Genomic DNA, 25,799 nt, shown 5'->3' on the forward strand with positions numbered 1-25,799 from the left:
AATATATACAACAGTGGTTTTTAAAGAAACGTTGTTTCTGTGGCTGCTTGGGGAAGTAAACGCCTGTCCCGTGTGTTGTACCAGCCCGCTGGATGGGAAACAGCCTCCTGCTAATGTAAGAGAGGCAGCTCTTAATTTATGCCCTAGTTTAGGTTGTATGTATACCTTTTCTTGTCAATACTGTACTTGTGATTTATTCATTTATTTATTTTGCATTTACAAAAAATAATTTGTTTAAAAATATTATTTTAATATGGCAACAAATTGGTTGGTTTTGTTTTTAAACAGATTTTCAAATGAGCAGTCCATTTTCTTTTTTGAACATCTATCATTGTAATTCATAAGACCAAAGTGTCCTAGCAGATTAATCGATGGAATCATTGACAGAATACAGAAAAAATTGAATACAGCTCTAATTTTATGGTAATTTTTTAACTGCAGTACAAAGTTATTCTAAAAGCAGAGTCTAAATGTTGTTTCGATTTAAAGTCCATGGCAAATAAGTGGTCTGGTTTCCTGTGTTCGCTGACGTCTTCCTTCTTCGTCAGGATTAAGTGTCATGATTCCTTCTCTCCCAGTGGATTCCCAGAAATTAAACTGTGCAGCCCAGCTCACACAGACCAATATTATCACAAATTATACCTCGACTGTGATACATTTAGAGTTCTGCTTATGATCACCTGGTGAATCATTTGAAATGTAATTCCAGAGCTGGGTTGTCATTCACTGTGCTTTCATTACCTTGAGCATCACGGTATATAAAGTCTTTGTCATTTCATCCAAATGATCATATAATGATATAATAAGCATTTGACAGAGGTTGTGTAGAAGTGGCAAAATCATTGCAAATCAGAGCTGAACTTAGAGAGAATATTGGACTTTCAGTGCAAAGACCACTTCAAACCCAGTTTTCTCTGCAAATGTTTGATGTGGACGTGGAACACAAAACTGTTCTAGTCAGAGCCATTTCAAGGAAGTAACACTGCATGAAAAAATGTACATTTTCCATTGTTTTCATCTGAAAAAGGGCTTTTTAAACTACTAGAAAAACAAATTGTTCAAGCTGAGGATCTAATGACATAACATTGTTGTCCAAATGTTTTACATGTAACTGTCAAGGCGGATGGAACGGACTCAGGCACAGACGCAGGCTTTTCAGGGTTAAAGGTCAAAGGTTTATTTACAGTCACCAATGTGCACGATATATATAAAGTGCAGGCAGTGGAATCCACACACGCCATGTTCCTCAAACTCCACAATCATCTGCCGTTCGCTCACTCTCCTCTTCTGCCACTCACACTCCTTACACTCCACACCTTACAGCCAAACACGGGGATCCAGGGAATCTATTTACAATCTATTTACAAACACAAAGTAGCAGCAATGCTACTCAAACCAGCATCTGTTCCTGTCCAGGATGTTACATCCTCATCACTGAAAGAGTGTCCACTGGCCTGTAGGTGTAAACAGACTGCAGAGTCCTGGCTAGAGTTAGCTTTTCTGTGTTGTGCCATTCACTTCCCCAGAGGTTTTTTGGTTTCCCTGATGTATAAATATCTGGGAAGGAACCTAAAGAAAGCTCCAGCTGATCCAGGAGAGAAGGACAACTACTGCCTAAGTGAAAACCCTTAGTGATGCCATAGTGTCTGGAGTATCGGCACAGTTGAGGTGCATTTTTTCTAAACACAGCACATCTGTGGCTTTTAAACCCCAAAACACGCTGCACCAAAAATTTATCTACCTCAAGGATCGGGTCCCCTGACACATACAGAGTAATATAGGCCTTCACGGTCTACATGGGCCGCGTCCTCAGAAGGTCGGGTAGGCCGGAAGTAAACGGCTGTGAAATTGGACGGTCTAGCCTTCTGATTAGCGTCACCGCTGTCTCGGTGGAGTTTAATAAACTCAGCCGTCTGCTCCTTGCTGTCTAAAATATAACAGGACACTGGCGTAAATTTTCGACCGTCTCACACTTCTGTTTAATCAGTTTTCTGTTTGACGTTTAGTCAGCTGTGTGAAAACCAAGGAGGAAGCCACCCAGGGGATTAATAAAGTTTTATTTTATCTAATCTAATAACTTTAATCTCAGCCAAACCGATTTACTCACAAACAAACAAAACACAGAAAAAAGCCCAACAATAACATTTTTAGGTTGTCTAAGTGACTTATATATTACGTTTAACCCGAGCAGCGAAAGTCCGCGGTGATCTGAAAATGATGTACCGGGAGTTGTGCCGTTCTCGGCCGCATCAGTGACCCTCGAGCTCCCAGCGAGCTATCGAGCTGGTGGGTAACAGACGTCTCCGAAAACGTCGAAGCACTTTTGCAAATATGCGATATCTTGATAAACCGAGCAGATATTTGATGTTTACACAGCTACTTTCTCACCTGAAAATATGTTAAAAGTTTATTTTGTGACCCAGAAAGATTAGTAAGAGTAATTTTAAAACTTAGTAGCGGCCGCCATTGTTGGAAACTGGAGTTTGGCTGGGCCGCGCTATGAATTCTGGGATATGGTGGGCCACGAAGGACACACCCGACCCATCCTTCAAATTCGGGGAAAAGGAGGACGCATTTGTCGGCTGCATTCGGAGGAGTCTACGAATTTGGACAGCCTTCGGCGCGTCGCTGTGACGTAATCGGTCTACAAATGCGGCCTCAGGCGGATGCAGCCCATGAATTTGGACACGACCATGGTGTATGAAGTGCCAGAAGGATTGCCAGGATTTATACATTGGGGAAACCAAACCAAACCAAACAACCTCTGGCTAAGCAGATTTAATGTTCCTATATTGCCACAGTGGGTCCTCCTGCTGCATGACAATTTCCAGCCTCATGTGTCAAGACTATGCAGATATTTCCTGGAGAATGAAGGAATCATACCATTGACTTCCTGCTTCCTCTGGAATATTATGCGTTGGTCCATCTGATGGCGCCAGATTGCACTTTAGACTATCCAGGAAGTCAGTGATGCCCTGATATCCTCAGGGATTCTGGGAGGAATCCCTGAGGATATCATCCATTGTCTCATTAAGAGCATGATCAGACATAGGAAGGCATGCATACAAGTGTGTGGAAGCCATAGAGTTGTACTGAAATTTCTGCAGAATGATTTAGCCTGGAACATTTTCTTTGTTTCACTTTCATTTTTGGCACGTCTTTGAATTCATCCCTTTGTAGGTTGAACATTTTCATCAAATGATACGACATCCTTTTGTTCTCAACACATTACCCAATATCTACATAGGAATGATTTTTTTCCCTCACTGAAATTTGATAGATGTGTTTTAAAGTATTCCTTTAATTTGCTTGACCAGTTTATAATATACAGTATATAGGTAACCCGATCAGAAATAACAATAAATAAATAAATAAATATAGATAACAATTATACTTGAAATGTTGAAAGAGGAGAGCTAAATATATTAAAAATGTGCGTCTTCATTTGGGTTTGAGTTTTAAGTCATTCAAACACTCACAGTAAGGTTGAGTTTTAAGAGTATTTATGTGGTAACAGCTTTGACCTGTAATGGTACAGAACAGAGTGACGCTGTCAGGGTGAGGCCTATACCATAAATGATTATTAAAAGTGACATGGCATCGAAATCAGCTGACCACGAAGACTATCATGAAGCCCTTTGTCTCCGTGGCCGCGAGCTACTGCGCGTTACTGCTGATGGTTTTGAGCACATGGGCACTCAGAGATAATACCGGGAACATACTGACCAGACAAACGAAAATCAGACAACTAGAGAAGCAGACAGGCAGATAGAGAGATAGACAGGTCTCAGCGTCATAGCCCGGGGCTGGGGCTCTGCACGGGGTTGACAGTGAACACACTGCCGCTTGCAGGATTCACTCGCTGCAGGACGAGGCGGGCGGAGGCATGGGAATCGTTGCATGCCACTGTCTCTTTTCACGTTAGCGTTACCGCCACGGCATTGACCATACTGCTTTTGCTCGAAATGAAGCTCAGTTGGATTGTTGTGTAACCGCACAGAGAAAAGGAGGCCTTTCGCTATACTGGTGAGCGAGCTTTTTTTCCCAGCTAGCGTTAGTCAGCTGTAGCTAGCAAGCTAACACACTCGGCGCTGATGATACAGCAGATAAGCCAGGCTGATACTGGCCAAAATAGCTCACCTTTCACAACCTGTGCTTTATGTACAGCTATGGATGCTCATAACTAGGTCGTTACCCCCCGTTACACCCGCGCATGAAGATGTCACGTTTATGTTTAGGTATTTTAACCTTTGGCTAACTGAGGGTCGTCAAGAAAGTTAGCTACAACCGCTGACAGTAGCAGCGGTCCATAGTTGTTTTTGTTTTGTTTTGCCTCGTCTCAAAACTAACTACTAACATGTAGCTTGTGGTTTGACGCAAGTGCTAGCAGTGCTGCTAAGCTTACTGCCATTTCTGTTACTTTGACAGTCCTCTGCAGTGCTGTCACTTTGTGAAACTATTAGCTGCTGGTGGTTATCATTGCAGAAAAACAGCCTTTTCAATCTGACACAAGAAACAATTTACTAAACCGCTCGTTATTCAAGCCAGCTGTGTCACACCTAAGTATCATCCGGCGGGTAGCTGTTTGTTAACCTTAGAAGCTACAATAAAGCAGCGTTAACACGGCCGTTGCTCTGTTAATGGTATCTGAACATCTAAGTGCTGTCTGTGAGCGTTTCAGTTGACATGTTGACCACGATTACATGACCTGACACTTTGGTTATCTACACTACAGCAGAAAACTTTATAAAATCCACGTAACCCTTCACGTGTGTCTTAGTTAGCATACATGTTGAAGTTTTCTAATCTTAAAAATGTAAAAAAATGACCATGTAAATCAAATATAAGGAAAAAATGCCATACTGCAATGAAATATACCACGACGACATTGCAGAATTGTAGCTTATTTAGTTTCTGATTCATGTTTCTACACAGATCAGCTGCAGCCTTTAAACCACAGAGATTTGAAGCAAATATTGATTATCTTGCCACATTGCTGGGAAACACTGGATCCTAGCCATTGTGGATGTTATGCTGACATGTACCAGGGCACTCCCTGACACCCCCCCCCCCCCCCCCCCCCCCCCCCCCCCCCCCCCCCCCCCCCCACTGCAGACAACACAAAACTGCCCAGGATGGGCTTGAGGAACATAATAACCAAAAGCTTTCTTTAAATTCCTCAGATCCCCATCTGTTCTAAAGCAGTATAGGATGCACTAGGCTGCCCATTGCCCATAATGCAATATAGTAGATGTTTTTATTGCTATTTCATTCTCGATTTCAGAATTATTGCAGCCCTAATTATAACAGAACACCTTTATAGTCTATTTGTCTGACCTTTTGCAGCTTTATACGCCCTCTAGAGGCCTTTGATCAAGTGATCATGTGCTCCTTACCTTACACAAGTCTAGACTGGTTCATAGAGAGGATCAGGCGTTTGTGGTTGTGGCGCCGAAAATGTGGAACGATCGACCTCTCCGCATTAGAAAGGCCCCAACCGTCACTCTTTATAAATCTCATCTTAAAACATATTTTTCTCTTTGGCTTTTGATACTGCATGAGAGTTACCAATTCTTTTTATCCTAATGTTCTTTTAATTTTCTTACCCGTTGTTGATGTTAATGTCACTATTTAATTATTACTTTGTACAGCACTTTGGTCAACTCTCTGTTGTTATTAAATGTACTTCATGAATAAATAAATGGAATATAGTGTTTCAAACATGTCAGGCTGACTTTATTCTCGAATGTACAGCTAAACTTCACAAACAGCAGTAGTGATGAATGCAATCAATGTACAATTGATTATTTTACAATGGGTCATATCAACATGACTGTTCTCTGATAGCTGTTCTATAAGAGGGCACATATATAAATTTAATCGAAGCAAATTTAATGTTAACGTTTCGCCCACTCCGTGTTTTTAGGACTGATGGCTCCAGAGTAACATGCCATGGCTTTAATGATCCCCCCTGTGAAACTGAAATGGCTGGAGCACCTGAACAGCTCATGGATTACCGAGGACAGCGAGTCCATCGCCACACGGGAGGGAGTTTCTGTGCTCTACTCAAAGCTGCTGGCCAACAAAGAGGTGGTACTGCTGCCCCAGCAGGTGCTGTGTCTGAAGGGCCCCCAGCTCCCAGACTTTGAGCGCGAGTCCCTCTCCAGTGATGAGCAGGAGCACTACCTGGATGCTCTGCTCAGCAGCCAATTGGCGTTGGCCAAGATGGTGTGCTCCGATTCCCCGTTCGCTGCTGCTCTGCGGAAACGTGTGCTGGTGCTTCAACGCGTCTTCTACGCACTTTCCAACAAGTATCACGACAAGGGCAAGGTGAAGCAGCACCAGCACTCACTGGAGAACAACTCTGGTTCGGCTGATCTGCACTCTGTCAGCGAGCGGCCGCGGTCCAGCACTGACGCCCTCATTGAGATGGGTGTTCGCACTGGCCTGAGCCTTCTCTTTGCTCTGCTGCGCCAGAGCTGGATGATGCCTACTGCGCCAAACCCAGGTGGAAATCCTGGGAGCAACATAAACTTGTGTAATGACGTCATTCACACAGCCATTGATGTTGTTAGCTCCCTGCCAGCACTCTCGCTCGCCAATGAGAGCAAGATCCCACCAATGGGACTGGACTGCCTGTCCCAGGTTACCACCTTTCTGAAGGGAGTGACAATGCCAAATTCTGGGGCGGATATTTTAGGGCGGCGGCTGGCCTCAGAACTACTCCTGGGGCTGGCTTCACAGAGGGGTTCTCTGCGCTACTTGCTGGAGTGGATCGAGATGGCTTTGGCTGCGTCGGCTGTGGTCAGTACGATGGAGCAGAATAAGTTGCTACAGAACCAAGAAGGCCTCATTAGCTATGATTGTTTCATGAACATCCTCATGCAGATGAGGCGCTCTTTGGTAAGTAAATGTTAACAATGTACCTATTAATTCTTAGTATTATAAATCCAGTCAGAACTGGTAATACATGCATGTCGTTCCTCATCTCTACAAGAAATGGTATTCTGCAACAGTTTAAGTGTTATTAAGTGCAGTGTCCATGAAGCTGTGAGTGTTCTCATCACTGAGTTGTCTTCTTCCAGGGTTCTTCAGCAGATCGTAGCCAGTGGCGAGAACCCACACGGACCTCTGATGGCTTGTGTTCGTTATATGAGGCGGCACTCTGTCTTTTTGAAGAAGTAAGCAAGCACATTTTTTACTTTTAAGAAATTGTATTATTGCACCAAAAATAACACCTTATAATGGTAACAAAACTGTTTACTTTTGGTGTTGAGCTGGGTCGTTCTGTTCCACTCTGGCAAAAATATTCATATTTAATACTAGAGGTGGGAATCACCATACATCCCACGATATGATATTATCACAATACTTAACGCACGATACGATATTATTGCAATTTTTAAAAATATTTTGCGATATTCAGATTCTGTACATAAAGGTAAACTTTATCAATATTCATTTTCTCTAATATCAAAGTCTCACACTCAGTCTTTCTCTCATTTCAGTTTGATTGTTGACAAACTGAACGGTTTGTATTACAGTCTAGTCCAACTTAACTGAATCAACCATCTGGTACAATTATAGCTATTCTGAACTATGCAGTTTATGAAAACTATGCAGCCCCTTCAGCAACTGAAGAATTTGAAAGTCAATTAAAACAAAATATAATTTTACATTAAATAAAAAAGTTTTAAACTTAATTAAAATAAAACATGTCTTAAATTAAAATAAGTAATCCGTCATGTTTATTGCTGCCATAAAACAAGTTAAACACATTTGGACAGTGAAGGAATGTCAGGATTCTTGCTCAGAAAAAGGATCAACATGATCTGAAGTCAGAGCACAAAAACCTTTTTGTAACAAAATATCGATTTCTGCTGTCCCTGTATCCATACATTATTAGCAAACAAAATATCACCATGCTACACAGTATCCATTTTTTCCCCACCCCTATTTAATACTGAAATCCTGAGTGAAAAGAAAGCAACTGGACTCCTCCTCAACCTTCACTCACGTCTTGTGTCAGGTGACCTCAAGTAGGGATGGGAATCAAGAACCGCAGCAGTTCAGTTCCTTGGAATTGTTAGTTTTCCCATTGATTGTGCTTTTTGGTCCTACTTGCACTTGTGCTACAATCAACTGATTTCAATTCGTGTGTCAGAGGAGGAAAATAGTGGCGCAGTCTACAGCTGGATATGGACATTACTTTAATTTTAATTGCAAAAAAGGATGAGAGCACAAAAGTATGGTGGATCCTGCACCCAGGACGGAGGCGACCGCATAACACAACTTCGGCTCTTTGCAAGCATCCGCACAGACACAATGCTAATGCTAATGCTAATGCTAAGCTCGTCAGGAGCCCAGAGTGGCGTTCAAGCTGAGTAAATGTCAACACCCGCCCAGCAGTCAGACCCTGAACTTCAACAGGTAACAAAAGAAGTAATTATCAGCCAGGCTCAGATCCTCAGTTTCTATCTGCTTATTTTTCTGCAGTAGAATCACTGCGGCGGTCGCTTTGAGCTGTTTTCATCTTTGCTTTGTGTTCATACCAAGAGAAAGATCACACGTGTGTCTTCATTAGAATGAGGATTTTTGTTGGTGTGTGGAACTGTAGCCTGTAGGTTTATGAATTACTTTCTCTACATTACTCATTACTTTTAAGAAAAGTAATGAGTAATTTATAATTCATTGGTTTTTTTTAAGTAACGACTCGAATGGTGATCACAGCAAAGAGGGGAAATATCTCAAAATATGCACAAACATTTAACCATACAGCATTTACTTTGAACAGATGTAATATCTTTAAAATGTTGCTGAGAGATGTTGGTGACTCTCAGTGGGGCCAATGAGAACCTAATGTGAATGGAATCAATAAGTGATATTAATAATGGAATCAGAATCTATAAATTCAGTTCCCATTCCTACTCAATGGGTCACATGATAGGATGACTTTGAAAGCAGGGCTTCCAGAGTGTAGTGTTAACTGCTTCACATAATATGAGAAGTTTCTAGACCGAGAGGAGACACAAACCCAGCCACAGGGTAGTGCAGCTGGTGCACTCCTGGGTTAATGGGAGGGTTGTTCCAGGGAGAGCCGAAAATCTGTGCCAGATCTGATGTGGTGCCCCTCCAGCAGCCGGGAGTAGTGCTAATGAGTTTGGAAATTTTGTGGATTTATTGTAGTCAATATAACACAACATGGGAGTCCATGTTAAAATGCTTTATTGTACAGCAGAAATAAAGATGTTTATCCTGGTGAAAGAAAACAGCTTTGTCTCTGTCACCCTTCATAACAACTAACAACAACATACTCTGTTTATTAATTCATGAATCTGGATAGCGGAGTGCTGACACAGGAAGCTGTAGTTGTTTTGTAGCGCTGGTGCCTTTTAGAGTATTTTTAATGGAATTAAAAAGCTTCTTGCTGACTTAGTTTGGGGACTGAAATTCATGTACTGTTGATTAAGTGAATTTCTTACAGTTAACTAGCACAGAGCTGTGCCATATTACCAACATCTTATATCCCGATATAAGTGGTTTCTTGTCCCGATAGCAATATATATATTAAAAAAAAGCCTGTACATTGATTGCAGAGGGTTCAGTCTCTCATGAGGAAATGATCCTTATTAAATAGCATACCATGGACCAAAACCTCTTCTATCGTTCGACTCTGTGGTTTATTTTGAGAACCTGACGGCTCGTTTTTGCTGCTCATTCGTAAACTCTTTTGATGCTCTTTCACGTGATTCTTCTGCAGGTCGCAGAAGAGGTTTGTTGTACTGGTGCATGTGGTGGGGACCAGTTTGTAGGATAGTTTGTACAGTAAGGTTTTGTAGTCTGTGTTAGACCTTGTTGCAGAGGTAGCCCCGCGTTTAGCAACGAGCGCCTCAACTTGTTTTGGCTGGTCCTCGTGGGACGGACTACTCCAAGCTGTCTTTGGGGTAAACAGTTACTTTGTGCATCATAAAATAAACAACAGAGCATAAGATGAAAACGATAGACGCTTTAATATCATCATCAGATATATTTGGTCTTATCGCACAGCCCTAAACTAGCATGTCTGTGTTTATGGCTGCATCTTCCACAGCTGCAGCTAGCACTGCACTTTATCAAAGATGGTAACTTGTAGCTCCAAAGCACTTAACATACCAATTACTGAAGTGCTGATGGTGACGTCACTGTGACTGAAAGCAGACTGCTGGTGCATTGGATCTGTAACTGAGAGTATTAACTGTAAAACTGAATGCACAACAATATTGTTCTCACTGTATTGTTTTGATTTAACCAAATTCTAACACGACTAATTGTGAAAGTTTACTTAGCGAAAGAAATGAGTCAATGCCAAGAGGTGAAGTGACACAGAGCTCTGATGAACTACCAGGAAAACTAAATCTCTGATGGACCCTTACTTAAGGAGAAAACTGGTACTTAAGAGCATTGTTGCCATATTTTCTACTATACCATTAAGCAACAAAAGCTGACTATTTAATACAGTTTGGGTATTTTTAAATGAAAAGTGATCTGGCAATACAACTGGAAACGTTAAACTTAAGCTTAACACATTTCTGTGTTTGCAAGTTAGTTCAAAACTGCCTTTCATTTCTTCCTTTTGGTGCTGAGATGTCAACAGCAGACCAGTGACCACCATCACCGGGTTGGTTAGTTGCAGATAATAGACTTGCATTAGTTTATGTTAGCGAATAAGCGAAAGAACAGATAACTCACTGGAAAACAGGGAACAAAACTGTGTGGCTGTAGCTCGAGAGGTGGAGCAGATCATCTGTGGTTCAATCCCTAGGTGCTCTAGCCTTCATGGCAAATATCTTTAGGCAACATACTAACATGAGTTGTTTTCCGTTCGTCGTGAAAGTTGGATAGAAAGCACTTGCATAGAAAAAAAGTGCTTGTGTGAATAGGTGAAGCTCTGTAAAGCGGTTTGAGTGTTCAGAGTAGAAAATTGCTTTATAAGAACGAGTCCATTTACCAGAGCTGCTAATGGTGATGTCACTGTGACTGAAAGCCGCGCTGCAGCCAAGCAAAGCATGGGTTACTTGTGGACGTACCGTCAACTGACCAATAGAAGCAAAGCAGGAGGGAACAGGAAAACAATTTAAAGATCAAAACAAGTATAAAAAGCACAGACGGTGGCTGCAGAGGACAGGGTTTATTGTTTGTAACACTCGGTTTCACTTCAGGTCTTTGTATGTTATAACTTCGCTCTTCTCCACGGCTGGCTGATGGACCAGCAACAGCAAAAGCTGAAGTGGTTCAGAGACCAGTTATACCACGTACAGCTGGGAGCTACACCCTGAGGCAGCTGATTTTTGTGTCTCTGGGCTTTATGACAGACTGCTAGAAGCAGTTGAGCTAGCTTAAAATCAGTGGACAAAAGCGCTAACTGGTAGCAGCTAGCTCCACTCAGCAGAGGTGTTCTTATTGAAGTGAACAGCATATGAACTTTGGTTGCAAGACGGACCTCAAATATGTCATTACAGATCACCGGCCTTAAAGCCGGGGGCGTGGGGGGTACAGTATCCCGTACTACATGTGTTTTACCGACAGAATCAACTGAAAGGGGAAGTTAATGTACGTACGAGGAATTCCTGTGAGCGTAAAGCTTTGCTCTCAACGTTTGAAAGGGAGAGCCCATGAGAAGAAAGGACTGTTATTGTTAACTGTGAATCATGTAAATAATAATAATAATAAAAGTAAAGTTTACTCTAGAAGAGTTTCTGCATAAAGCTATGCAGCTGGAAATAAGTATGATGGCTCCTCTTTTTGTTTTCTCCCAGGTATGTCGAATGGCATCGGACTACTCTCGCACTTGTGTTAGCCCGGACAGCATACAGACTGGCGAGACACCCGTGGTGTCGGAAACCTGTGAAGTGTATGTGTGGGGCAGCAACAGCAGCCACCAGCTAGTGGAGGGAACACAAGAGAAGATCCTGCAGCCCAAGCTGGCTTCGAGTTTCGCAGATGCACAAACAGTAAGAGCAAACCTTCCTGCTGTAAAACTTCATATGTTGAGCAAACACCAATTCTTCAACTCTGTTCTTTGTAGAAAGTTAAGAAACCTATCATCAGCTTCAAATGGCAAATTGTCTTTTAAAGAGGCTTTACTTTTACTGATCACAAAAATGGTTCGATGTAAGATTTCACTGGTTTTCTCACAGAGATTAAAACTGTATTTGTTATTGAGACAGGGACTGTACTTTAGAGATGACGGAGTGAACATGATTCTGATTTTATTTCCAACTTGGTTTGTTTATGTAGGGCTGCTCGATTATGGCAAAAATGATAATCACGATTATTTTCACTGAGATCTCGATTATTTGACGATATTTATTTAACAATAACAATGTGTTGAATAATGACTTTAAAGATTGTCAAAAAATAATATAAAATAGTGCAAATACTGATAACAGTGCAAATGTTTGCAGTATAAGAAATAAATGAAAAATGTAAACATCTATGTTTAGTGAACTTTGCAGTGTTGCTCTGTGGTGCAGCTACGACACTGTAGCAAAGTTTACACACCGTGTCTACTTGATCCACGTCTGACTCTGAACCCATAATGTTTCCACACCACTGAAGTTTTTTTACCTCTTTTCAACCAACAGCAGTCACTCTCCTCTCCAAATAACTTCTGCTGAGCTTTCCGAGCTTCCCTCGGGTCCTCTTAATCAGCGGTCCCCAACCCCCGGTCCTCGGACCGGTACCGGTCTGTGAGTCGTTTGGTACCGGGCCGCGAGAGTTGAGGCTCAGGTGTGAAATGTATAGTTTTCAGGGTTTTTATCGGTTTTCAGCGTTATTTTGTTATCGTTTTTATCATTAACTCTGTTTTCCTGGGTCTTTTCACGTGTGTTATGAATAAATCTTCTTTTTTTCGGTACCGGTACTAGTTTTATTTTGTTGTATTTATCCGCGACACCTTAAAGGCCGGTCCGTGAAAATATTGTCGGGCATAAACCGGTCCGTGGGGCAAAAAAGGTTGGAGACCGCTGCTCTTAATTGTTGTGACGCGTGTTGGAAATGCAGAGAGGTGCGCTCGATTTGCCACACGGAGCAGCGCGAGAGTAAAGCACGAGGGAGGAGCTAATAATCGGCTCAGTCATTTTTAATGATCGTTGAAAGCCCAGATCGTAATCGTGATTAAAATTCAATTAATTGAGCAGCCCTATGTCTATGTTTTGGGAAACAAATGACTGTGAAACATGAGAAGCTTTTAGAACTTGTTTCTTTTTGTTGGTGTTCTAATTTTTTTATTCTGATTATAGTTTTACTGAGTTTAATATTAATTTCATATTGCAATATTTCCCAACAAGACTTAATCGGGCAGGCTGCCCAGTTATGTGACATTTAAATTATAATTTATTTTCATCTGACTGAGAGAAAAACACAATCTATGAGTGTACAAGCTCTCGTTTTGGAAGTTCAGTTGCTGTTAGCCTGGTAGTTCTGGTCCTCAGTGTGACTCAGCTGTCTCCAGTCTCACAGAGACTCCAGTGCCAACAGCTGCAGCTTTTAGCAGCAGGCTATGTTAGACTCTGCAGATCCACTGTGAGTTCAACGGCCATGCAGCTCTGATGCAGCAGAGCAGGAGCAGAGCAAGTCCAAACACGAAACAACAGTTTGTTGCAGTTTTCCTGTCTCTCTAATCTAAGAATCTCTGAGGTCCTGCAGTGGTATATCACAAGAACAGTGGTAAAGACCAGTCAGTTGTTCCGCACTGCATATGCCAAGTAGGGCTGCCACGATTAGTCGACTAGTCGCGATTACGTCGACTATCGAAATCGTCGACGACTGATTTAATAGTCGACGCGTCGTTTGAAGCTTTGTAAGATCACAAAAGAAGCAGGAATAAGTAGTAGGATTTAAGAGTGTAATAACGGACTGAAACAGAAGATGGCAGCACTGCATGTACAAGGATGCCAGCTGCCGTTAAACCCCAAGAAGAAGAAGCTGTGTCCCAGAATTCATAGCGCGGCCCAGCTCAGTTTCCAACAATGGCGGCAGCTAGTTAGTTTAATATTACTCTTATTATTCTTTCTGGGTCACAAAATAAACGTTAAACATATTTTCAGGCGAGAATGTAGCTGTGTAAACCTCAAATATCTGCTCAGTTTATCAATACGCCACATACTTTCAAAAGCGCTCCGACGTTTTCGGAGACGTCTGTTAGCCACTAGCTCGATAGCTAGCCGGGGGCAAGGCTCACTAGAGCGGCACATCGTTTTCAAACCCACCGCCGTCTTTCGCTACTCAGGTTAAACATGATATATAAGTCACTTAGATAACTTAAAAATGTTATTGTTTGGCTTTTTTTAGTATTTTATTTGTTCCTGAGTAAATCGGTTTGGCTGAGATTAAAGTTATAGTTTTTACACAGCTGAATAAACATCAAGCAGACAGCTGATTATCAGAAGTGTGAGATGCTGAGAATTTACTCCGGTGTCCTGTTATATTTTAGATAGCAAGGAGTTTATTAAACTTCACCGAAACAATCTGCAAATTTCATTAAAATTTAATAAACTATCATCTTGTCTTTATTTTTAGTTAGCACATACCTTAAACACTTAAAGCTGTAAGCTAATGATAGTTATATAAGAGCAGATGCTGCTGGTGCAATAAGCTGTACGTTTTACATCCAATGGATGATGATCTGATTAGTCGACTAATCGCAAAAATAATTGGTGACTAGTCGACTATCAAAATAATCGTTTGTGGCAGCCCTAGTGCCAAGTAACAAAAATCGAAAATGTGGTGTCACTTTTGGCACGAGATGCTGTTTGCGAGGGGAGCAATGGCAGATTGAAACGGTTACTGTCTGTTTAGAGAAGGTTGGCTTAAACTGACGCATGGTTAATGGGTAGTGCCTTGTCATATTTTCCAGCATCAAACTGTAGCACTCACTAACTCACTCAGTAACAGTTGCAGAATGGTGTTGAGTAAGCCTGCAGCCTTTCACCACAAAACGTCTTCGCTATTCTCTTCAGATTGAGGCAGGCCAGTACTGCACCTTTGTCATCTCCTCGGATGGGTCTGTGCGGGCCTGCGGGAAGGGCAGTTATGGCCGCCTAGGCCTTGGAGACTCCAACAACCAGTCGACCCTCAAAAAGTTGACCTTTGAACCCCACCGTGCCATCAAAAAGGTGTCATCATCCAAGGGATCAGACGGCCACACGCTGGCCTTCACCACAGAGGGTGAGGTGTTCAGCTGGGGAGACGGTGATTATGGCAAACTGGGCCACGGGAACAGCTCAACACAGAAGTACCCAAAACTCATCCAGGGGCCGCTGCAGGGGAAGGTAGGATGTATACGCTTTCACTCGTGTAGTACAATAAAGCAGCAGTGAAATCTAGATGGTGCCAATATGATGTGTCGATTTTCTCCACTTCTAGAAACTGTAAAATTCATACAGAGTCCTGAGCTGATGACGATTTAACAGTTCTCGTGGTGAATTATCTTGTTGGTGTTCTCCTGTACCACATAGAAAACACAATGCGTTTGTATGCTTTGTCAGGTGGTGGTGTGTGTGTCTGCTGGCTACAGACACAGTGCTGCAGTCAGTGAAGATGGAGAGCTGTACACATGGGGAGAAGGAGACTTTGGAAGATTAGGTATGTTGTCGAGCTGCAGTCCATTAATTTCCACCTTTGCTGTCAAGTAATGTGCAGATCCATCCAGTTTTCTGAGCATCAAACTATCTGTGCAGATGATTACTCTCTTTTCCAGTTGGTATATTTTCTAAATGACAGACGACGGGCGTCACGGGAGTGCAGGGTTATCTGCTGCTTTTCATTTGTGTTGCAGAATTTCCATTTGTAAATAGCCTGACCCTTTTTATTGTGTGTGAATGCAGGTCACGGTGACAGCAACAGCCGCAACATTCCTACCCTGGTCAAAGACATCAGCAATGTTGGAGAGGTGTCATGTGGAAGCTCCCACACTATTGCTCTGTCAAAGGATGGACGCACTGTCTGGTCATTTGGGGGAGGGGACAACGGTGCGTACCCCTTCATTTGTCAAATAGACTTCAGAACTGAGGGTATAAATGTGGACATCTGCATTGGCACTTCTGTGGGACAAATAAAGGAATGCAATATTCAAATAACCAGTCAGTACAACCAGGGTCTGCAGGAGAGCTTGACTGCACAACTTGCTAAACATTGAGTCAGATTGTCTACAGTATCTGGACAAAGAAGATCGGTAGGTTCAGAATAACACAAAAGTATAGAGTGATCCTGCCTTGTAGCAGTCGTTTAAGCTGAAGGTGGTGGTTTAATTATGTGGGGGATAGTTTTTGGCACACTTTGGGCCCTTAGGTGTCCATTTCTTTATTACCACAGTGTACCCATTTTCTCATGGCTGCTACATGAAGGATGATGTACTACTAAGCGCAGGTCATCTCACCCCGGTTTCTCGAACACAACAGTGACTTCACTGATCTCAGATCTTAAACCAGTAGATCAACTTTGGGATGTTGTGGAACAGGAAATTCGCATTAAGGATGTTTTGCTGACAAATCTGCAGTAAATCCACAATGTTTGATGTAACTAATGAAGTGGCCAGTATGTGTAAACTGCAGATAAGTTCATTTAAGAATGTTCATTCTGTGTCTTGCAGGGAAACTGGGTCATGGCGATACTAATCGAGTCTACAAACCAAAAGTAGTGGAGGCCCTGCAGGGCATGTTCATCAGAAAAGTGTGTGCAGGAAGCCAGTCGTCTCTTGCATTAACTTCTACAGGACAGGTAGGACATGATTTGTGTTTCCGCTAACCAAGAGTTATAAAAAGTCTGCAATACAGTAATCTTAGTTTTAAGCATTAAAATATCTGTAAAATTATTTTGATAGATCTTAAAATTATAAAGTCAATCATTATAGAAGTGCTTAAACATGATCCCCGCCCCCTCTCAGGGGGGACATTTCTACTTCTCAAGGCCTTAACCAATATGAAATCAGAACTCGTGTAACATATGCAGCTTTGCCACAAACCACAAAGCAAATACACTCATACTGGGTGGGTCCTGTGGCTCAACCTGTCAGAGGAGTTTAGAGGAGATTGCGCCGTTTTGTTGAATGACTAATTCAACTTGTCTGCACGAGAAATGAACAAAGTTCAAAGGTCAGAAGAAGTTCAAACTGCTATCACTGGAAATAGAAAATGTCTGTAGTGCCGCTCCTGGTCCTTATTGGACAGTTATTCTTGAAGCATCATTTTCATTTCATTAGACCTTCACGTTCAAGTTGTTGAATCTGAATTTTTCCTAATGCTTCAAAAGTTTCCCGACATAACGTTTTAAAAATCTTTGTTCCTTTGCAGCTTATACACTTGCCACGACGCCATGTTTTTGGTGTTTATAGCAACAAAGCCCTGCGCGGCTAACGCTGCACTGATATTCATCAAAAAGCTTGCAGGTGTTTAACCTGCGAGTTCGTGTCTACCACACGACAGAGATGCACATCACAGGTCTGCAGGCCTGACAGCAGCAGGTGTATCACTGTTTCCCACCTGGTCATAGCATCTACATTGCTGTCTGCCTATTTTCAACGTGTTTAATCAAATTAAACACGTTGAAAATATTGTTGCCATATTAAAAGATGCCCTAAAATGTATTCAAAAGGGTCTTAAAACATCTTGAAATTAACTTGCTTCAAGCTGCTTAGATCCTTGAAACTTGTGGACATTTATCCCAAAGAGGGAATTTCATGCAGCTGTTTATGTCTTCCTACTGAACAGACAGCTGCTTGGACACAGTTCAATATTTAAGGTCAAGATTTGTTACATAATATTGTTCTTCCAGTTATTTGTCTCTGAGGTTCCACTTCACTGCCCCGGACAGAAAGCTGTGCTGATCCCGCTCTTGTTTTCAGGTGTACGCTTGGGGCTGCGGTGCTTGTCTAGGCTGTGGTTCCTCTGAGGCCACCGCACTCAGACCTAAACTCATTGAGGAGCTGGCTACCACCAGAGTAGTGGACATCTCCATAGGGGACAGCCACTGCCTGGCCCTGTCACATGGTACTGCTTTTCTCCTTTTGTGCGCTTGCTGTCTGGAGTTAAAATACTCAAACTGTCTCTCAGTCAAATTTTTTGCTGACACAGAAGGTTTTTGTGTTTGTTGAGGGCTGTTGCAAGCAGCCTGATGTAATAGCAGATCTGCAGAGCTTGTCAATTTAGGGTAATATGTAACTTCCAGCTTGAGATATGACATATCTGTTTCGACCGTGTTGTGCTTAATCCCGATGCAGACAATGAAGTGTATGCATGGGGCAACAACTCTATGGGTCAGTGTGGGCAGGGGAACTCCACAGGGCCAATCACCAAACCCAAGAAGGTCATCGGCCTGGATGGAGTCGCCATTCAGCAGATCTCAGCTGGCACCTCTCACAGCCTGGCCTGGACTGCCCTGCCCAGAGACAGGTCAGCTACCACGAACTGATCCCATCATGATGATTTTCTCTCTGGAAATATTCACGTGGGACTGCAGGCGAGAGCTGATGTTGCAAGACCACCAGAATTTGTTTTTCAGCTACTAGGAAGCATGAGTCAAAGGGCAGCAACTACACGTGAAAAGTACTGAAACTGCAAAACCAACACATTGATCGTGTGATTCAGAGTAAAGGTTACAGTAGTGGGTTGTATTGCAGTCACTCAGAAATCAGTCTCCAAAAATGCACTGAAAAGCACAAATCAAAACAAATACCCCGATACTGTGAGCATCCTCAGAGCTCCGACCTCTCAGCCTGAGAGTTTAGAAGAGAAGCACTGTGATTCAGCCTTTTTGTTAAATATGTAATTCAAGGTCTTTAAGGACGTGCACTTCCAGGAACAGCTGAAAGAGGCCAACAGGCGTCAACGAGGGTGACGGCGTGAGAGAACTGGTGTTTAACCCTTTAAAACCGGTCAGAGCAGCACACTCTGTTTTGCGTAACTATTTTTAAATCCCGGTAGCTCTGCAACCACGTGAGCTAGAGCAATAATTTTTTTTGCATATGAAACCGGAGGAGTTGTACTTACATCTTATGCCATTAGCTTGTCCTCGGTCACAGTTTCCTTCCACATATAGCTTTGCAAAAACTGCATAAAAAGCACTTGCAGCAACAAAAAGATAACATTCCAGAAACACGCTTTGCCGATCCGATCAGCTGTTTGTAACACTTCCTACGTCCATCAGCTCAAACTATCGCATGTCCGCCATGACCTGCCCGAAACCGGAAGTGACGTCATTTTCGCGGAAATGTAGTTTTTTACCATCAGGGCCTCATGAGCCTATACTGGTGTTTTTAAAAGTTATCTTTGACTTTATGACTTTCTGTGTGGTTTCTGGGATGCTTAGGACTCATATTGCACTGCTGGAAATAGTTTATTTTGATGCATATGCTGCTTTTTTGCAAATTTGCATTATAATATTTATTTTCGTTTTTCCTGCAGTGTATAAAAATTGGTGTATTTCAAAAATAAAACTATGAAGACACTCAAAATAAATTTCCTGTGGTGGGAAACTATTTTGTGCAACTTTTTTGTATTTACAGTTTTGAGGGATAAGCCTCTTAAATTTCTCTAACTAGAAATATATGTTAAAAAAACAAAAACGATTTTCAAAATTTTGTAGTTTATTGCACTTTTTTGCAATTTATGTAGTTACTATGCATTTAATGCAGACATATTATTAAAATTTAGGCTGTAATGGTTGTATTGATGTATAGCAACTTGAAATGCTCCCAAAAATGGCTCCACAGCATGTAAACATGTAATATAAGCTCTGGCGGACTTGGTTCTATGGTAGGTCTTAAAGGGTTAATAAACACATTTAGGTGTTAACTGATTAAAAGCATACATGTGAGATACAAATGTGGTTTCACAGGCCTTTATGTTTATGACATCAACACAACACTTTACTGTAGATCAAAGTAATTTACTGTACTTTACATACTTTACTAATATTTACTTATTACTTCTTTCTAGGCAAGTAGTAGCTTGGCATCGGCCCTACTGCGTTGACCTAGAAGAAAGCACATTCTCTCATTTGCGCTCCTTCCTTGAACGATACTGTGAAGGCATCAACAGCGAGGTCCCTCCTCTTCCTTTCCCCTCATCCAGGTGAGCGTGTTAGCCACCAGCCGTCACTGCTGTTATAAACCCTCCTCGGCTTGCTGTGTAGTCTTTCTTGCACTTAGTGAAATCATATGTGACCAATCAGAATGTAACCTTGCCAAGTTCTGGATTAAATTATTATTTTTATTTGAAGGGAGCATCACAACTTCCTCAAGCTGTGCCTTCGGCTTCTGTCCAATCATCTGGCGCTGGCCCTGGCGGGGGGCGTAGCAACAAGTATTTTGGGCCGGCAGGCCAGGCCACTGAGGAACCTCCTCTTCAGACTGATGGACTCCTCTGTGCCAGACGAGATTCAGGAGGTAAAAGATGCTTTTTGGATAATTGTTATCAACAGAGTAATATTCAGACTGACCTCAAAAGGATTATGGGAGGTGATGAAACCTAAAACTGACTTTAAAATACTTTCTTCCTTCAGGCAGTGATCGAGACGCTGTCTGTGGGGGCAACCATGTTGCTGCCACCACTGAGGGAGAGGATGGAGCTTCTTCACTCTCTGCTACCTCAGGGTCCGGACAGATGGGAGAGTCTCTCCAAAGGACAGGTACCTGATGCTACACACTGTGTAGATGGAGCTGCGCAGGATTCGTAGCTTGATGCTTTAAACAGCCTGCAAAGAACAGTGTGTTTTTGATAGCAGTAGTAAATATTTGTACAGAAAAGATGTAGTATAACACAGGTGTCGAACTCCAGGCCTCGAGGGCCGGTGTCCTGCAGGTTTTATGTGTGTCCTTGATCCAACACAGCTGATTTAAAGGCTAAATGACCTCCTCAACATGTCTTGAAGTTCTCCAGAGGCCTGGTAATGAACTCATGATGGGATTCAGGTGTGTTGACCCAGGTTGAGACCTGAAACCTGCAGGACACCGGCCCTCGAGGCCTGGAGTTCGACACCCCTGTAGTATAATATCATTTTTCAGCCCCTGTTATCCATCATGTTTCTATCAAACACCAGGTTTAAAGCCACTGGGAGGGCTCTGCTGTTGCTTGTAGACTTTTGAAAGGTATTCCAGTTACTTATTGAGAACAGTAATAATCAGAGTAGCAAATCCAGATTTTTTTTAGAAGCTAAAAATCAATTTGTTATTTTTTCACCAGTTTTTTTTAAATAAAATCGAATGATTATCAGGAACAAATCCATCAGTGCCACAAGCACACAGGCTGAGGAACAGACGAAGCTGTGGACAGGATTCAGAAAGAAATCACACACTAAACTCTGAAACATGGGTGACTTATCTTAGTAATAATTTCAGAGGGAAGTCACAAAAGACCAAAAGGGAAATTAGTGGTGGGCAGCAATGGCATCGGTTTACATTCCCCTCGTATATTCTCACTTACTCAGGTGTGAAAGATGAATTTTCTCTGTTTCCTCATGAATGTTTGTATTTTGTGTCACAGAGGATGCAGCTCGACATAATCCTGACCAGCCTCCAGGACCACACCCACGTGGCCTCACTCCTGGGTTACAGCTCTCCTGCTGATGGCCCAGAGGTGCTTTCATCTGGCCCTGCCTTCACAGCTCTCCCAGAGCCAGCCTACGGCACCACCACAGGCCCCCCCGACACCCACCTGGCCGAGATTCTCATGAAGACGCTGCTCAGGAACCTCGGCTTTTATACTGTAAGTTGATACAGAGAAATGAACACACTGCACACTGAGCGCTGGTTAGACTGCCTCTGGCTGTGCTTTTCCTCTTGAGTTTTCTGATTAATCCACATCATTCTGTTTTCTGCTCTCGCAAAGCCACAAATGGAACTCTGACATCCAAAACCAAACTAGAAACTACTTGGATGAAATAACTTTTTTTCAATTCAATTCATTTTTATTATTAAATCACAACAACAGTCGGCTTGAGAGTGTGGGAGCACCGCGATGTCAGACTCCTGTGTATGATCTGTACAGACATGGTTTTGAAAATAAAGCTGACTTTGACAGTTGTAGACTATCCATCCATCCATCCATCTTCATCCGCTTTATCCGGGGCCGGGTCGCGGGGGCAGCAGCCTAAGCAGAGAGGCCCAGACCTCCCTCTCCCCAGCCACCTCCTCCAGCTTATCCGGGGGAACACCAAGGTGTTCCCAGACCAGCCGAGAGATATAATCTCTCCAGCGTGTCCTGGGTCTGCCCCGGGGCCTCCTCCCGGTGGGACATGCCTGGAACACCTCACCCAGGAGGCGCCCAGGGGGCATCCTTGTCAGATGCCCAAACCACCTCAGCTGGCTCCTTTCGATGTGGAGCAGCAGCGGCTCTACTCTGAGCCCCTCCCGGATGGCCGAACTTCTCACCCTATCTCTAAGGGAGAGGCCAGCCGCCCTTCGGAGGAAGCTCATTTCCGCCGCTTGTATCCGCGATCTCGTCCTTTCGGTCACTACCCACAGCTCGTGGCCATAGGTGAGGGTAGGGACGTAGATCGACCGGTAAATTGAGAGCTTCGCTTTTACACTCAGCTCCCTCTTCACCACGACGGACCGGTGCAGCGTCTGCATTACTGCAGCTGCAGCCCCAATCCGTCTGTCGATCTCCGGCTCCCTTCTCCCATCACTCGCAAACAAGACCCCGAGATACTTGAACTCCTCCACTTGGGGCAGGAACTCATCCCCGACCCGGAGTGGGCACTCCACCCTTTTCCGGCTGAGAACCATGGCCTCAGATTTGGAGGTGCTGATCCTCATTCCCGCTGCTTCACACTCGGCTGTGAACCGCTCCAGTGCGAGCTGGAGGCCCTCACCCGATGAAGCCAACAGAACCACATCATCCGCAAAGATCAGAGATGAGATCCTGAGGCCACCAAAGCGAAAGCCCTCCGCCACTTGGCTGCGCCTAGAAATCCTGTCAATAAAAATTATGAACAGAACCAGTGACAAAGGGCAGCCCTGGCGGAGCCCATCACCCACCGGGAACGAGTCCGACTTATTGCCGGCAATGCGAACCAAGCTCTTGCAACGGTTGTATAGGGATCGAATGGCCCGTAGCAATGGGCCAGACACCCCATACTCCCGCAACACCTCCCACAGGACACCCCGAGGGACACGGTCGAATGCCTTCTCCAAGTCCACAAAACACATGTAGACTGGTTGGGCAAACTCCCATGCACCCTCAAGTACCCTCGAGAGGATGAAGAGCTGGTCCAGTGTTCCGCGACCAGGACGAAAACCTGCATTGTTCCTCCTGCATCAGAGGTTCGACTAGCGGACGAACTCTCTTTTCCAGCACCCTGGCATAGACTTTCCCGGGGAGGCTGAGGAGTGTGATCCCCCTGTAGTTGGAAGACACCCTCCGGTCCCCCTTCTTAAAGATGGGGACCACCACCCCGGTCTGCCAATCCACGGGTACTGCCCCTGATCTCCACGCAACATTGCAGAGGCGTGTCAACCAGGACAGCCCTACAACGTCCAGAGCCTTCAGGAACTCGGGGCGGACCTCATCAACACCAGGGGCTCTGCCACCAAGGAGTTGTTTAACTGCCTCAGTGACCTCGCCCCCGGAAATTGTAGGGTCATTCCCCTCATCCCCAGACTCTGCTTCCTCCTCGGAAGACGCGTCAGTGGGATTAAGGAGGTCCTCGAAGTATTCCTTCCACCGCCTGACAATTTTCTCAGTCGACGTCAGCAGCGCTCCGCCAGCACTATACACAGTGCAGGTAGAGCACCGCTTTCCCCTCCTGAGACGCCTGACGGTTTGCCAGAACCTCTTCGAGGCAGTCCGAAAGTCTTTTTCCATGGCCTCTCCGAACTCCTCCCACACCCGAGTTTTTGCTTCAGCCACTGCCCGAGAAACACTGTAGACTAGTGTTAAATAAATGGAACTGAAGCCACAGATGTTTGTGTTTGCATGTTTGTACAGGATCAGGCTTTCGGTGAGCTGGAGAAGAACAGTGATAAGCTGCAGCAGGGCACATCCTCGTCTGACAGCAGCCAGCCGGCTCACCTGCACCAACTTCTCTGCTCGCTGCAGAAGCAGCTTCTAGCGTATTGCCACATCAACTCTGTTACTGAGGTATGGCTCCTCTTTTTTAGAATAATTAGAGTCTGTAAACACATTTGATTCTTGATGCTTAATAACTTAGAAAATAGTTTCCACACATCATGTTACAGGATGACGGGATGGGGGATTACAACACAATTTCATAGCCTCACAATGTTTTATTTGAAGACGTTGTTTATTTCCGATTGCACTTTAATTTCAGATCCTACTTGGTTGTTGTGATGAGGATTAACATTGGTTTTGTTTGTCTGAGAACAAACTGAATTCTCTATCAGTGATTGTGTGAGGTGTAAAACGCGCTTGGTACCCTGCATCTTTCTTTCGTTCCTCCTGCATTGCATGCTGGGAGTGTGGCGGTGGAGCGTGTGATGAGTCTGACTGAGAGATTGAGGACTTGTTTCTAACTTTACTTCTCTGAATTGATTAAATTAAGCATTACTGACTTTTTTGAGTGTGCAAAATCGGCAAAATGGACTTGACATGGTTTTAAGATCATACCTAGTTGTCCTTGCTCAGTAGAGGAGTGTAGTCTGGCAGTGGGTGAACTCAGCGCTGTGGTCATCTTTGTTGACAGTGTGGAGAACGCAAATAAAGCAAATAAATCGTAAAGATGATTTTATGTCTTTAAGTCGGTGGTGGGTTGTTGGCAAAACTGAAATCAAAGAATTTTGTCAGCAGTGTCATCGTCTCATCGGCTAAATCTCTGAGAGATCTGGAGACTGACATAGTGGAGCTGGAGGTGTCTGCAAACTTTACAGGAAACCGAGTTTGGTTTGAGAACCTCAAATCTAAAAAAGCCTTGCTGGGCTCTGGAGCACAGGGGCTCAGGTTTGTTGCAGATTTCAAAATCTTTCTCTGATGGACGCTCCTACGAAGGTTTTCTTTTCCCTGGATAAAAGAAAGGACATCAAACAAGAAGACAGTTTGTCTTCTTGTTTGATGGCAGATACGACGGTGTTTGCTAGTTCACCTTACATGCATTAATGTAATAACGTGGTTAGCCTACTCAACGTAAATTAAACACGAACAACATTAAGCTACTCACGCAGAGAAGAACGGCTGCTGCTGCATCATCATCCTCATCATTTCTGCTACACTGGCAGGGCTAGGGGCCAGGACTCTCCTCTTCGGGTTTTTGGGGGATGTTGCTAACTCCGGTCCGATAACAGGCACCACACCCGCAGTAGATGTGCTCGGTGTGAGGTCTCGCAGCAAGCTATCAAATACGGCGCATTTCTCGGCTTTTAAAAAAACGCTATGCGTCGCCAGGTGTTTCATCAGATTTGAGGTGTTACCTCCTTTGACAGTATCACAGTATCAGCTTAAAGCACTTGTTGCAGCTGCTGAGTTTGCATCTTTTGCTGTGAAGTACAGCCAGACTTTTGACCGCTTCGCCTCGTGCATTTTTAATCTGTAGCTCTGCTCTAAAAGAACGTACGTACCTGGGCCCGCCTACTATCCTCGGAAACGTAAATTGATTGGCTAGAATCTAAAGTGTATCACAGCTCAGGAAAAAAAAGCACCGAAATAAAGCACCGAAATGTGCGCTGCTTTTCAGTCTGGTTACTACCGTTTATGTCATGATGGCACCGGATACCGGTACCCATCCCTGCTAAATACTGTTAGGTCTTTTATTGATGGGATGTCTTTATCAGGTTTTAACGTGTCTTTTAACTTATCTGCATATGCTGATGA

At 43.6% G+C, this 25,799-nt stretch overlaps 1 protein-coding gene across 8 annotated transcripts in view; it reads left to right on the plus strand.

Moving 5' to 3' along the window:
• The first annotated feature begins 3,611 nt into the window (after positions 1-3,611).
• herc1 (HECT and RLD domain containing E3 ubiquitin protein ligase family member 1) overlaps positions 3,612-25,799 on the plus strand; it is a 95,044-nt gene continuing 72,856 nt past the window's right edge. For 4 of the 8 annotated variants that reach the window (XM_085164984.1, XM_085164997.1, XM_085165009.1 and 1 more), the window contains exons 1-15: positions 3,612-4,026; positions 5,927-6,903; positions 7,086-7,181; positions 11,796-11,990; positions 15,000-15,311; positions 15,528-15,624; positions 15,867-16,010; positions 16,631-16,758; positions 17,882-18,026; positions 18,257-18,428; positions 19,974-20,108; positions 20,257-20,422; positions 20,539-20,664; positions 21,519-21,740; positions 23,964-24,116. In XM_085164984.1, the coding sequence (XP_085021110.1) occupies positions 5,953-6,903; positions 7,086-7,181; positions 11,796-11,990; positions 15,000-15,311; positions 15,528-15,624; positions 15,867-16,010; positions 16,631-16,758; positions 17,882-18,026; positions 18,257-18,428; positions 19,974-20,108; positions 20,257-20,422; positions 20,539-20,664; positions 21,519-21,740; positions 23,964-24,116 (3,042 nt within the window). In that variant the 5' untranslated portion in view covers positions 3,612-4,026; positions 5,927-5,952. The remainder of the gene's footprint in view (positions 4,027-5,926; positions 6,904-7,085; positions 7,182-11,795; positions 11,991-14,999; positions 15,312-15,527; positions 15,625-15,866; positions 16,011-16,630; positions 16,759-17,881; positions 18,027-18,256; positions 18,429-19,973; positions 20,109-20,256; positions 20,423-20,538; positions 20,665-21,518; positions 21,741-23,963; positions 24,117-25,799) is intronic. The other 4 variants (XM_085165016.1, XM_085165000.1, XM_085165027.1 and 1 more) reach the window with 1 other exon arrangement.

The sequence above is a fragment of the Neolamprologus multifasciatus genome, chromosome 1, assembly GCF_963576455.1.
Source record: "Neolamprologus multifasciatus chromosome 1, fNeoMul1.2, whole genome shotgun sequence".
Taxonomy (NCBI): Eukaryota; Metazoa; Chordata; class Actinopteri; order Cichliformes; family Cichlidae; genus Neolamprologus; species Neolamprologus multifasciatus.